Source organism: Fukomys damarensis, unplaced genomic scaffold (genome assembly GCF_012274545.1).
Source record: "Fukomys damarensis isolate Sample0158 unplaced genomic scaffold, DMR_v1.0_HiC HiC_scaffold_17, whole genome shotgun sequence".
Classification (NCBI taxonomy): Eukaryota; Metazoa; Chordata; class Mammalia; order Rodentia; family Bathyergidae; genus Fukomys; species Fukomys damarensis.
Window position 1 is genome coordinate 46,908,891 of NW_022900929.1, and position 13,942 is coordinate 46,922,832.

General features: G+C 49.8%; 1 protein-coding gene across 1 annotated transcript in view; it reads right to left on the reverse strand.

Moving 5' to 3' along the window:
- Positions 1–802: 802 nt before the first annotated feature.
- Positions 803–13,942, reverse strand: part of Acin1 (apoptotic chromatin condensation inducer 1) — a 37,169-nt gene continuing 24,029 nt past the window's right edge. The window contains 11 exon segments of the mRNA XM_010637785.3: positions 803–1,708; positions 2,658–2,758; positions 2,866–3,190; positions 3,400–3,507; positions 3,644–3,751; positions 4,145–4,290; positions 4,595–4,736; positions 5,346–5,498; positions 5,595–5,728; positions 6,707–6,749; positions 10,243–10,384. Coding sequence (XP_010636087.1) covers positions 1,352–1,708; positions 2,658–2,758; positions 2,866–3,190; positions 3,400–3,507; positions 3,644–3,751; positions 4,145–4,290; positions 4,595–4,736; positions 5,346–5,498; positions 5,595–5,728; positions 6,707–6,749; positions 10,243–10,384 — 1,759 coding nt within the window. The 3' untranslated portion in view covers positions 803–1,351.

Genomic DNA, 13,942 nt, shown 5'->3' on the forward strand with positions numbered 1-13,942 from the left:
CGCGCGGGGCGCGGGGAGGCGCGGACGCGGAAACCCACTGCGGAGACCCGGCGCCCCGCTCCCGGACCAGCTTTCGGGACTTGTGTGGCTGCAGTGAGCATCTCGGGAGCTGTGCAGAGCACGGTGTCGGAAAGGCTGGAGTGTGCTTGGGGTGGCACATGGGTCCAGGGAACCCGCGAGCAGGGTCGAGGGAGTGTCAGGGACCGAGGCGCGGGGAGGCGCGGACGCGGAAACCCACTGCGGAGACCCGGCGCCCCGCTCCCGGACCAGCTTTCGGGACTTGTGTGGCTGCAGTGAGCATCTCGGGAGCTGTGCAGAGCACGGTGTCGGAAAGGCTGGAGTGTGCTTGGGGTGGCACATGGGTCCAGGGAACCCGCGAGCAGGGTCGAGGGAGTGTCAGGGACCGAGGCGCGACATCGGCGGAAGGGTGGAGACGGGGAGTGAAGCTTTTTTTGGGAAGCTGGTTTACAAGAACCCGCGGAGCGATGGGCTTGCGCCCCCTGGTGGCAGTTGTGAGGAACACCTGGAAGGTGCAGAACAGGTGACTAACGGCCTCTTCGTGCACCTGACCTGGAAGCAGAAGCTGCCCACGTCTGCTGGGCACAGGACGCCCCATTTCCCGGGGTCCCCAAGTAAGGAAGATCAGTTTGGAGGCGGTGAGAGCCAAGGCAGTGATGCCGCAGGGCCTGGGGCCTCTGCCCGCGTGCACGGTGCGCCTAGCACAGCCTTCTTCAGTCTGGCGCCTCACCCTAGCCCTTCCCAACGAAAGCCACTCCACGTGCTAGTTAAAACTAAGTCAGATTTTTATTTTTTTCCATAGACCACATCATTTAATAATAAAAAAAAATAAAAATAAAAATTGAACAAAAGGAGAAGGTGGATATAAAGTGGAACCAGTGGGTGAGAGGCAAAGGCTGCAGGTCAGAGTGGGAACTGCAGGGGCCCGGGACTCAGGAGGAGACGCTGATTCAGCTCATAGGTGACCCAGTCCTGGCCCCAGCTGTTCCCAGCGAAGCTGTACCGAGGTGGTGAGCGGGATGGAGAGGCGTGGGGCACCTGGCTGTTCCCACTGGCCGGACACCTCTCTCCTAACCCAGCTCTTCCCTCTCTAGGATGATGAGAAAGGAGAGGGAGGAGGGCTAGGTCCCAGGGGATAGGAGGCGGCAGCGCGGGGCAAGGATGACGCTGCTCCATCTGGTACGTGGGGACAGGATGCAGTCGTCGTCAGCACTGGGCAAATGTTGTGAAGACCGAGATTCAGGGGGTGGTGACTGTGCCTACCCCGCTGTGGCCTATAACCCTGGGGCAGAGTGGCTGGTACCTGCAGCTCTCCTAGTGGTGTCCCCACTAGCTAGCGGCGGCCGCCCCTGTCCCGCACAGGTGTGCTCCGACTCCTGCTTCTGCTGTGGCGCTTGGTGTCTCTGCGGTCCCTCTCCCTGCCTTTTTCACGGTCCCTGTCCCTGTCCCTGTCCCTGTCCCTCTCCCGGTCTCGGTCTCGGTCTCGGTCTCCCCTGTCTCGCTCCCGGTCCCTCTCTCTCTCCCGGTCCCTCTCCCGGCTGTGCTCCCGACGTTTCTCCCGTTCCAGCTGTCGGTTCCTTTCCCGCTCGGCTTCCTTCTCCCGCTCCTTCTGCTCTTCCTCCTCTTGTTCCTTTCGTCGCTTCTCCCGCTCCTTGGCCCGTTCAGCCCGCTCTGCCTCCTTCTGAACAATCTGTAGCCAGGAAGAAAGGGGAGGAAGGAGGCATTCGCAGCCTGCTCACACTCAGTGTGTGCTCTGTGCATCTTGTTTGGACCCTGCACTCCTGGCTCAGGGCTGCTGTTAAGCAGGAAGGGGTAGGAGAGTCCATACTTGCACCTGGTTTTTCTTGGCACTTCTCTCCAAGTTTTCAACGTTTATATATGACATATACTGGATCCACCCACTCCCAACCTCTGGTATTTCTCTAGATGTAAACAAATCTCTTTTCTTTAGCTGAGTAGCATAAACCTAAAATTCTCTAAAGGCTCACCGCTAAGAAGCAAAATTTCGAAAAGCAAAAAACTGTTGGCCTGGGCAACTTAGGACTGTGGTACAAGACTGTCCGAAAAAAGGCTAAGGGGGCTGGGGATTTAGCTCAGTGGCACCATGCCTGCCTCGTAAGCATAAGGTCCAGAGTTCAATGCGCAGTACCACAAACAAACAAACAAACCCCACTAAAACCACCCCACACCAAAAAACTCTAAAACAAAGAGGGCCAGGGATTTAGCTCAGTGGTTCTGGCACCTGCTTTGCAAGTGCAAGGACCCAAGTAGGACCCCTGGCACCAAAATAATATATAAATAATAAAACATAATGAACGTAACGTAACTGTACTGTCTACCTAGAATGTACCAATAAATTAAATTTTTAAAAAATAAAACAAAGAAATGTATGGGTTTATTAAACATGTTTTTCTCAGCTAATTAAAGTTCCCAGAAACCTGGTGAACACAGCTAACTTCCCAGATATCCACACATCTCATTTCCTGGCTCTGACCAGTTCACTCTCTTGGGTTTGGTTTCTCCATGGCATAACCATCAACTATTTGTTAAAACTGCCTCTCTGTGATGCTTCCTCTCTTAAGAATCTAAGCCAGGGTTTGGCCTCCTCTCTCCAGCTGGGGTGAATCTTGAGTACTCACTTGACTGTCAGTCAGCGGGAGCCAATAGATGCAAGGAGCTGCCTTAGTCTTTCGGAAAAGGTCGTCCAACAGCTTGGCAGGTGGCTCCTCTTGGGCCTTCTCTGAGGTGCAAGGAAGTGAATCAGACTCGATGCACAGGACCCCCTGACCCATCTCTGGGTCCCTGCCCCACCAACTAGGGGACACACGTGCTCCCCCCGCTAAATACCTTTCTTCTCACTCTTCTTTTCTTTAGACTTTGCGCGTTCTTTGCGGCGGCGGTCACGGGACCTCGAGCGCGAACGTGGCCCCTCTCGAACTTTGTCCCTATCCCATTCACGCTCTGATCGCGTTCGCTCCCGCCGCTCCATTTCCCGCTCCCGCTCTGCCCACTGCTCCCGCACTGCCCTCTCCTGCTCACGCTGCTCCGTCCGAGGGTGCTGTGGTGGCTGGACTGGTGGTGGGGGTGGGGGGTGCAGGGGCCGTGGTACCCCTTGCTCATCTGTCTTAGTTTCAGAGGGGCGGTCCACCAAGAGGCCACGGTGATAGTCCAGCTGTGGGCAGAGGAGGGACAAGGCCAGTCAGGAGATCGTATCACTCACTGACGGAATCCAGATGCCAGGGGAATAAGATATTTTGAGGCTCCATGGTTCAGTGAAAGGAACCAAGGGGGTAAGGGAGAACAGCAAAGAAAATCTGCATCTGGAACCCAGCAGATGACCTCCCCTGCCCCTCCCTGCCTTCTTGTCCTTAGGTCTCTTACCTCATCTTGCTCAGCATAGTCAGCACAAAGGAATTTGGGATTGGATTGGGGCCATTTGACCCCATGCAGAGCTGTGCGGGTGGCAACAGCTTCCTCTACTGTTGAGTACTGGTGGAGGGAGAAGGCAGAGAGTCATGGTATATCTTTAGTCCTTCCCTTCTGCCCCAGTCCCCGTAAAACTGCCCACAGTGGTCCAAGCAGGAACTATGTGTCCCAATCTATAGAATTAGCTCCTTCCCCTCACCGTTACAAAGCAATGAGATTTGATCTTGTCAATCCAGAAGGCCTCTTCCACCAAGGTTCCTGTACGCCCCAGTAACTCCTTCAGTTGGCCTAAAGTGAAGGGACGAACCTGCCAACAAAGATGGAGATGGCTCAGGGCACCAAGAGTGACTACGTGCCACGCCTCTGCAATTCTTCAAAACAACCCTATGGCCTGAGTGTTTTTCTCCCCATTTTTCAGATGAGGAAACAAGTAACTTGTTCAATGTCAGTGAATAACAGGCAGATCTACGAGTTGGAACTCAGAAGCATCATTCCAAAGCTTAAACTCTTTTTGAGATAGGGGCTTGCTGTTTAGTCCAGGCTGGTCTTGAACTATGTAGCCCAGGCTGGCCTCAAACTTACAGCAATCCTCCTGCCTCAGCCTCCTGACTGCTGGGATTACAGGTGTGTGCCACTACACCTGGCCAAAGCTTAAACTCTTAGCCACTATGTAAATCTGCCATGTGGGAAAGCAACTTACCAAATTGGAGATATGAACGATGTTACTGATCTTGCCCCGGGGCGGGGAGGGCACCTGGGCAGTTCGGACTGGGTCATCAATTGTAATGGAAACTCCAGACTTCTGCTGGCTAATGGACCGCCGAGTTAAGGTATCTCCTAATGACACTATCAAAGAGAGCATAAGAGCAGCTTTCATTAGGGAGTAATTTTGGCTGACCTCCAACATTCTCATGGTTCCCTTTTAATTCTCTACCAAGCAGCCAGTATTCCCTCTAGAAGTGTAGAACACTGATAATGTGCAAGGTATAATGCTAGGCTAATCTCACTGTGGATTCAAAGATTAAAAAAGATTCAAACCCAGCTCTCAAGTAGCTTAGTATGGAGACACAAAGCAGAAAACATCAATCATCTAAAGAAGTCTGCATGAAGTGCTCTAGAAATTGAGGGAGCTGTGTTACACTTCACTCACCTTTCTTTACTTCGTGTTCTACAGGTGGGGGCAAGGCCACCTCTACTGACACCTGGGGAGGTACAGCTGGTTCTGCTTCAGGTTCCTTCTCCTCCTCCTCTTCCTCCCTCTGCCCATTCTCCTGGCCCTCTGCAGGTACTACCTATAAAGGAAGCAGAGAAGAGTGTCAAACACTGGGCCAGGGATTTAGCTCAGTGGTGCGGCCACCTGCCTCGAAAGCACAGTCTGGAGTACCAAAAAAAAAAAAGAGAGATTGTCAAACACCACACTGGAACATTCTTTTAAGCCTCTGGTTCCCTTTGGAGATGGTGGTAGGTAGAGTTGAGTCAACCTAATAGATTCTTCCCACTGGAGGGAAGATATTATCATTCAATTCACTTCTACCAGATCCTGAGATTGTTAGGGCCTCAATTCTGTCTTAACACTAAGGCAGGATTTGGCAAAATTTTAAAAGTAAAAAAGAACTCTGAGATTTGTGAGCCACCCAGTCTGCCCAGTTTGCTGCAACTTCCCAATTCCCGTAGCATACCAGCAGCCAGAGAGGAGTAATGAAGTAAAGTGACTGTGTTCCAACAGAACTTTTATTTACAACAAGCAGCAGGACTGATGTGGCAGTCTGACCTCTGAAGGTACCAATCAACCCAGCCCTGTGCACTGGAGGGAGAGCTATCTTCTATGATTTTACTTTAGGTTCCTGGCAGCCTGCTCTTAGCCACTGTCCTCCCTCCATTCTGGGATGGAGAAGCCTTACCTGAGTGACTGTCCGGCATATTTTCAGCCCCTTGTCATGAGTCCCATCATCGCCGTTACGCTCTGTCTCGTCCTCAGAGATGCGGGAGTCATCAGCATGAAGATCCACAACAGCCTCCTGCCCCGCCAGGGGTTTGATGTCGGGGATGAGGCTCTGGGACACAGATACCCCCCACCCCGTTACAGTGGGCCCAGGTCTATTCCCACCTTAAGGTGTCTTATCCTCCCTTCCCTGGTCCTCCCACCTCACCTTGAGCGATTCAGTGGTGATACTGATGGAGGGTTTCTTCTGCGTCGTGGCTGTGCTGGCTCCCCAACGTCGCTTCCGACCAGGCTGGCCCCCCTCTGTGTCACTGTTTCCAGCTGGCACCCCCTTGGTAGCTGCTGTCCCCAAGAAATAGGACCCAACGGTTAGATGGGTCTCAGGCCCTCTGCTGCGCTCACACTGTAACTTTAACTCTCAGGCTGCTGGAGTTTCACTAAAAGCTTAACTTAAGGAATTGGTATCTGGGGTGCTAGGAAAATCCTGGCTGCAGAATGAACAATGGAAGAGTTAAGAGTCCTTTTCTGACAGACGGAAACTATTTGTCTCAAAAAAAGGGAGGGGCTACTAGTTTGGCAAATAGTTTAAGTGTTAAATCAAATATCTAAGCATGGGAGGAGAAAATCCTATGTGATACAAAAATCTAGGCAGGATCAATTTAAGATCATGATGTGCTCTCAACTTGTAATTCACAGTACAGATAGATATTCTATTAAACATCTATTATGCTTTTGTAGTCTGGAGTTCTTCACTGGGAAAATGTTACTATTTGACATGGGAGCACTTTCATCTCTTCAGCTGTCCTCTCAGGATAAACTGGTCAGCGTTACACAGAATCTCTCTAACTCACTTATAGTTTAAAGGGTAAAATGTCTCTAAGTGCCAGGTGCAGTGCAAATGCCAATAATCCCAGCTCCTCTCAAAGTGCAAAGCTGAGATGGGAGAACAGCCTCGGGGACTTAGCAAGACCTTTTTATCCCCCTCTTGGTACCGGGGAATGAACTTAGGGCCTTGCACTTGCCAGGCAGGAACAGCACTACTGAGCTAAATCCCTGGCCCCAAGACCAAGGCCTTGACAGGAATGGTTTCAAGACACAGTGTATCTCATTAAAATGAGACTAGAGAGAATCACTGACAGGGACTGTCATGAATTTCAAATGGAACCCTATATATGCCAGGAAGACGCAGATTTACTGGGGAGAGGGGGTGGGGCAGGAGGGAGTGAACCAAGAATGACAGAGAGAATGGGACTGATTTCCCTATCAACATCATTTTTATGGCACTTTTGACCTTTATTGGGGAGTCAGGGCTAGACTTACAGACAACGGAGATCTTCCTCTTGAATGATTTGGGCAGCGAGCTCTGTATAGAGAAGGTAAGGGGAAAAAAGAGAAAGAGAGACACCCCACAGAGAGGGGGGAAGGAGGTTAAATGGGGCAGTCTTAGCATAGGCTCCAAAGACACACAGACAGAGAAAGAGAGGGAGACACAGAGATAGACAGAGACCAAAACAGAAGCGGCAAACGGCAAAAACGAAGCAGAACTGATGCAAGTTAGAGAAAAAAATAAAATCAAAGATCTTAGGAGGGAGAGTCAACTACTGTACTCCACACCATACCTAAGCATTAGCTTGACCAGAAATAAGCTGAAAAAGGCCTTAAAAGACGGTGGTGGTCATACCCCTTCCACTGTTTCTATGCTCAGAGGTCACCAAGCCCAACAAGGTATGCCCAGAGCTGAGTCATCTATTTCTCCTAATCCTTCCTTGCTAACCCAAAGAAAACACGAGGAAACGAAGGAAATACAACTTTGAGATGGCAGCTTTAACAAGACAACCCTCCTCTTCTCACTGCCCAGCCTGACAAGGTCAGGTTTTGGGATGTATGGATAGTAGGTTGTCGGGACAAAGCCCATCACATTGTGGAAAAAGGCCACACTGGACTCACTGGAGATGAAACTCCGGGGCCAAAGCCACACAAGGAATTTACTGGTATAGTTTTTACGAAGGGCAGGCTGATCCCAGGGAGATTCTCAGACTTTCCAAACACGGTAGCTCTAGCAGAGGCCTACTTTTTCCTTTATAATCAGGGCTCCAGCCACAGGGGCTCTGCCAAGGACCAGAGGACAGCCATGGGCAACTTTCTCCCCTAAACATTCAATGGGACAAAGACTATGGACAGAGAGAGAGAAAAGGGGAATGGAGCACTGCGAGATTTAGATGCTTATTTCTGGAAAAACTAAGACCACCTTGTCACCACCCTCCTAAAGGGTAGGGCAAAATCCTCTTGATGAAATCCTGTTTCCCCCATCCACCCCCAGCCCCGTTTCTGTCGTCTAACCAAGTCTCCTTGGTCTCTGTTAAGGGCCAGCCTGACCCCTAGCTGGGTCACTCTTGATGGGTAAGTTAGTGAGGGGGGAGGGGGAAAAAAAAAAGGTCTTAATTAAAACAGGAAAAACATGAACCAAATAAATAAATCCAACAAAGAAATCAGAAATATAAAGAAAAAAATTAAAATAAAAGATTAAAAAAAAAAAGAGAGAAGAAAATAAAGAAGAAAATAAACTAGGAATATGACAAATGTTCCAGGTACCATCTCACACCTGGGATCTTCAGTTCAGCCAATCGCACCTCACTGTGTACTGTATCTAGTCAACCGCCGGTCCAATCAGAATGAGCCCTCCCTGCTAGGCGCTGTGCAATTGGTGGGGGGTTGGGTTGGCAAAAAAGGTGGGCGCACGGCGTGGTAGTCAGCACGGCACTGCCAGAGTCCTCCCAGGGGCGCAGGGGGGGCGGGAGGGTAACGTGTGGGGGGACGCTGCCCAGTTTCCATGATGTCAAGACAGTTCACTGGTGATGACCAGGCTCAGCAAGGGGTAGAGGGGGAAAGGGGGACAGAAACATCAGTCCTGGCCCTTGCAGGGGCATCATCTTGCAGTCCCTGATGAGATGGCTGTGAGTAGACGGGTCCTTGCCTTTTATCATGAGGCAAGCAGAACCCTATGTCCACCAGTGGCAAGCTGCAGCAACACCACCACCCAATACTTGGAATCCAGGTGATGATGACTCCAGAGTCCCTTTCTCTTCTGCCTGTAACTGGGGAAAGGGTCCTCCCACGAGTGGGATCATGGAGCCTCTGAAGAAGGTGGCCTGGGGATAGCAGGTGAGCCCCCAGAACCTGGCACACATTCAGCAGCAAGGTCAGAATACTTTTCTTCTTCTGAGTCATGGGTGGCAACTCCTCAGGGACGCCAGCTGTGACAGTGGTTCCAGTCAGGTGGATGAGTGAGCCCCTGCCTCCAGGGATGGAGGAGAAATTGGAGCAACCAACGTGCTGCCCTTCACCATGGGCAACAGGGACCAAAGGAAAAGTCCATCTGATGAACAAGTGGTGATACTTGGGCCAGGCTGTCATCAGCATTAAATCCCTGGGGCACAGACCCTAGACTTCTCTGCAGGGTTCCTAGTCGTCACAGCTTAAGCCGAGGGTCCCACTCAGTGTTTCACAGAATGGCACTGTGATCACAAACATTGACTCTTTAGGTTGTCTTGGTGCCCCAGATGAGGATCCCAACAGTTTGTAGCAAACAAGGCAACCCACAGTCCTTGATAGGGCCAGGGCACATGGGCAGGCACCCCAGCACTGGCACAAGCTCTTCTTGGGGTGTCCCAAGTAGGGAGATGATGCAAGTCCACCCCTTTCCAAATGCTTTTTGTTTTCTCAATAAGTCTCTCCACAACAGTGCTCTTCTTGGCCCCCTGATGTAAGCAAGACAGGGAGGCAAAAGTGGGCCCATCACAGGAGCCCATAAACATGCCCCCCTCTGGCCAAGACACCTGGATAGCAGACTTGGCTCTGATTGGGCAGCTCAGTAGCAGCGAGTGGGTCCAGAGGAAGAGGCGGCATCAGCGATTGGCCAGTTGGGCAGGGTTATATTTTACGGGCGGATTACCGTACATGAGGTACTTGGACAAAGTTTTACGGGGAAGAAGGACCTTGTAATAAATAATATTCTGCACATCAAATCACTTTCACCGGTCCCCACCCCCGCAACACACACCAGAGAACAGCTACACACACAACAGTCCCTCCCACCCTGTTATCCTACTCCCAAACCCAGCTAATTCTATTAACAGTCAAGAAGATTTCGCTGGCTGTGATGGGGGGGATCCCCCTGAACTGGGTACAGGATGCAATATAGTGTATACATGTGTGTGTGTGTGTGTGTGTGTGTGTGTGTGTGTGTGTGTGTGTGTGTATGTATGTGTGTATGTGTATGTGTGTGTGTGTGTGTGTGTGTGTGTGTGTGTATATAAATATAAAGGAGGATAGAGGGGTCATAGATACAGCGAAGGGGCTTTCTGGATCACTCAAGAGTGCAGGCTTCTAAGGTGCTACATCTTTGTAATGAAACCACTGGGGGGCAGCTGAGGAAAAAAATTCCTCAGCATGGCTGGTCTGGTGAGACCCACCACAGCCCACTAGATGGCGTGAGTTTCACCAGGTTTTTAAAAAGGAGGGAAAGCTCAAGTTATTATGGGAGGAACCTTGGGAAGATAATGAACCTGGGACTTGGAAAAGGGACCATTAATGGACTTTCTAGTTAGTAACAAATTTCAAGGAGTCTGGACTGCACTCTTGCAACACAGGGAAAGGAGAATCAATGAGCCCTGTCCCCATCACAAAGGTCTCCCTTGCTAAACCAGCGAATTCTCCCTTGGCCCTATCCTGATCCAAGGTCCTGTCTCAGCCCCTTTTAGTTATCCCACTGTGTAAGAGGGATCACCAGAATAGTCTACTCCTTCCCCTAAGTCCACTTCTGCCCACCCAACCCAACAGGTGGCTTGGATATTTACCTCTTTCTTCTCCTCATCTTCAGCATTGCCCTCTGGGCGGTCATCATTGCTGACTTGGTCGGCATTAGGCATAGGAGGCTCTGGAACCTCATTTTCAGGTCTGCTCTCACTTGTGTCCATGGTTGCTTCCTCCTTCTCCTCACTGACAGTATTGGGAAAGGTTGAGGGGGAAGGGTAAGAAAGAACCAAGGGGGAGAGAGAACAAGACATTAGCTTTTGGGTCATGAAACCTTCTATGCCTTATCACTTGGATGCAACTGGAATGGCTGCTTTTCAGATCAGCCTAAAAACTTTGCTGCCCCAGGCAAAGTAGAAAGCCATTTTCCTTAGGGGAAAAGCATGGATGATAGCAATCACAATCACCCACTTCTCAGATGGGATAACCCTGGTGTAGGGTTAGGATTCCAACTGTTCCTAAGTAATTACTCACCAGAGCACTCTTATGTGAAAGGAGAAACACCCTCCTCTAAAAGTAGTCCCTCAAAAGTGACTGACTCACCCACAACCCTGTGGCCAACCTACAGCAACCATCGCCATAGGCACCTTTACTACAGTACATGAGACACTAAGGGGGAGAAGTGTGATTCCTTAAAAAGATAAAAATGGCCATAGCTATATGGCAAATGATCCTAACTTTGCGTTTAATCAACTGCTTAATAAGTAAAGGCCTGCTGACCCACAGGATCTGGAGATAACAGGCACAGAGAAAATGGCTGGGCTGGGGGTTGCAGGGAGTTTCAAGCCTCAACAAGGACCTTCTCTCATCCAAAGGAAAAACTAAAGTTGCCTAAGAGACTATGAAAACTTAAAGAACTAGGCCACTTTTACCTGATCAGAGGTGTAGGAACTGTTCTTAGATCTGACTTTCACCTAGTTTCTCCCACTCCCTCATTCCAACTCTTAAGAGGTAAAAAGAGCAGGCCTTCTAGTCAGGACACACCCTCCCACACTAGGAAACCCCCCAGCACAAACACTGAAGCCCCTCAGCTCTTAACCACACAAGTTAGCACCTACTTCAGGTAAATAATCCAAGATTCACTTCAAATAGACCATCTTCCCACATTCCCTTGGCTCTCTTCATCTCTAACTTCTAATCTCCCTCTAGCACCCAAATACTAGGCAAAAAAAATCAAAATGATCAAAGGCCCAACTCTCCAGAAACCTAGCCTCTCTAGGTCGCTAGCTAACCACCACCAGAAAATTCAGCATTCCCAACAGGCTGCCTGACACTCAGAGGTCAGAACAGCCTCCCTAGGGCAGTCAGGGAGAGATGAACGGGCCAGGGGGGAGGGGAAAGTCGAGGATGTGCCCCCAGCTATCAAGCCCCCACAGAAACATGTGATTCAACTGCTTAAATATGGAAAAAGGGTTTTTTAAAAATAAAAAAAGCCTATTTCCCACACAGAGAGGGGAAGGAGGGCCAATTAGAAATCGGGCAGAAAGGACAAAGGGGGAAAGCAGAATGATTGAAAACAAACCAAAACGAAAGCCGGAATGAAAGCCATGAGGAAGAGAAGATGAGGTTAAGTTAGAGATAGGGAAAAGGGATACATGGAAATGTGAATCTCTCACCCTTCTTTGCTTTCTGATAACATGATTTTTTTTTTCTCCCCCTGGAAGTGCTGTTTATCCCTTTCTGGAATGGAAGAAATAACAAAAACCAAACAAAAAAATCCTAAAAACAAAAACAAAAAAACCACCTTTCTTGTCCCAAAATCCCACCACCTCCTCCCCAGCCACCCGATCCACAGAGAGAAATCGAGATGCAGCAACTGGAGATCCAAAAAAATGGTAAATGGAAGGGGAGGTGGTGGTGGTGCAGGGAGGCTAAAATAGATCTGGCTTTTAAGAGATAAGCGTTAAGTCCTCACGGCAAACCCCGAGTTCAGCTGGATTGGTCTCCGGAGAAGGAGGAGGAAGAGGGCCAGGCTGCTGGTAGTGGCTGGCTCTATTGTACTGGCGGAGCGGCAGCGATCAGCCGGAGACATGCAGGGGAGCCATCTTGCCACTTACCCAGCAGCCCGTGTGTGCGGATGGGGGAGGGCCCTGCTGCAGCAGGGGAGGGGAAAGAAAAGAGGGAGGGAGCTGAGTGAACAAGGTTCTTATCCTCCGGCAGGCCACAGGGAGCAAGCGGACGGTGGCTCAAGAGGCCCGGCCTTTTCCTTCTTTTCTCAGATTACAACAGCTACTGAGGCCTAGGCCCACAGGCCCTACGGGTGCTCTCTCCACTCTAGGGACAAGGGCAGAGGCCAGGTGGAGAGGACACACAAAGTTACAGCTGCTTAATTGGAAGACTCCAGAGAATAAGAAGAGGAGAAACAGCAGAGCTGGGAGTAAGACATAATTTGAGAAAGATAAAGCCAAGGGGAAAATGATTATAAAGATAATCAAAGCTTCCATCCTTCCCACAGAATGGAGGAGAATGAGCAATATTTTAGGTGCCCACCACCCTCAACCCAGGAAGCAAGGTATGGACACTGAAACCAAATCAGCCAGGCATACACTCAAGGGGGGCAGGGGAGATAACAGTCACTATCCAATCACTAGAGTAACTGGCTGCTCACCCCTGGAGATGGCCAGCCACATGGTAACACAACTTCAACCAGTCTGTTTCTAAGGGAGAACGGAGGAAGTGGACAGACGGAATTCCTCTCTAAACTACTAGTAGAAAGAAGGGTGGGTCTCTGAAGAACACAGACAACTTTGTTTTCAAGTTTTTAATAAAGTCGCTCTGCGCCAGGGTCCCCTGGAGCCAGAAAGACTAAAATAAACAGGGAAGGATACCTAGCATCACTGAAGCTTGAGGCCACTTCCTGGAGTAAGAGCTCCAAGGTGAGGTCTCTCAAGCAGACTAGACACAAAATCAGAGGGCTCTGCTACTTGGGAAAAAGGAGATGAAGTGGGTAGACAGTGACTGAGAACTCAGTGAAAATTATTCATCAACTATTCCTCACACTATGTGTGAAACAGACTCTAAGGGTTCAAGACAGCACTCAGTAAATACCTGAAATGCTTCTCTGTTGAGGGCAAAGATGCTCCTTTTGTATCCTAACAGCAGAAGCTTAATTCTAGAACAAGCTTCTTTTTTTTTTTTGGTACCAGGGATCGAACTTGGGACTTTGTGTTTGCAAGGCAGGCAGTGGAATCACCGAGCTAAATCCCCAGCCCTCTAGGACAAGCTTCTGAGAATTTAACCAAAATGTGATGCTAAAGACGGAATGCAGAGTCTCATGGATGCTGGGTAAGTGCTCTACCACTGAGCCATGCCCCTACCCGCTTGGCATTTTTCTTTTTTGGTACCTGGGATGGAACTTGGGACCTTGTGCTTGCGAGGCAGGCAGTGGAACCACTGAGCCAAATCACTGGCATACACCCCCTTGGCATTTTTAATACCACATCTTTTATCTAGGAATTAAATGTTCTCCCTGCTGTTGAAAATTCTGTATTTACCACGCCAAATGCATGTTAAAGTGGTTATATTATTTATTACTTAAAATTCCCTTTCACACAGTGTCCCTTCTGCTCAGAATATGAGAATGAGAACTGGGTGTGGTGCACACCTGTAATCTCCGCTCTCGGGAGGCTTAGGCAGAAGTATCTCTGTGAGTTCGAGGCCAGCCTAGGCTGCAGAGGGAGTTGAGAGTGAGCCTGAACTTCATAACTGAGACCCTATCTCACCAAAAAAAAAAAAAAAAAAAAA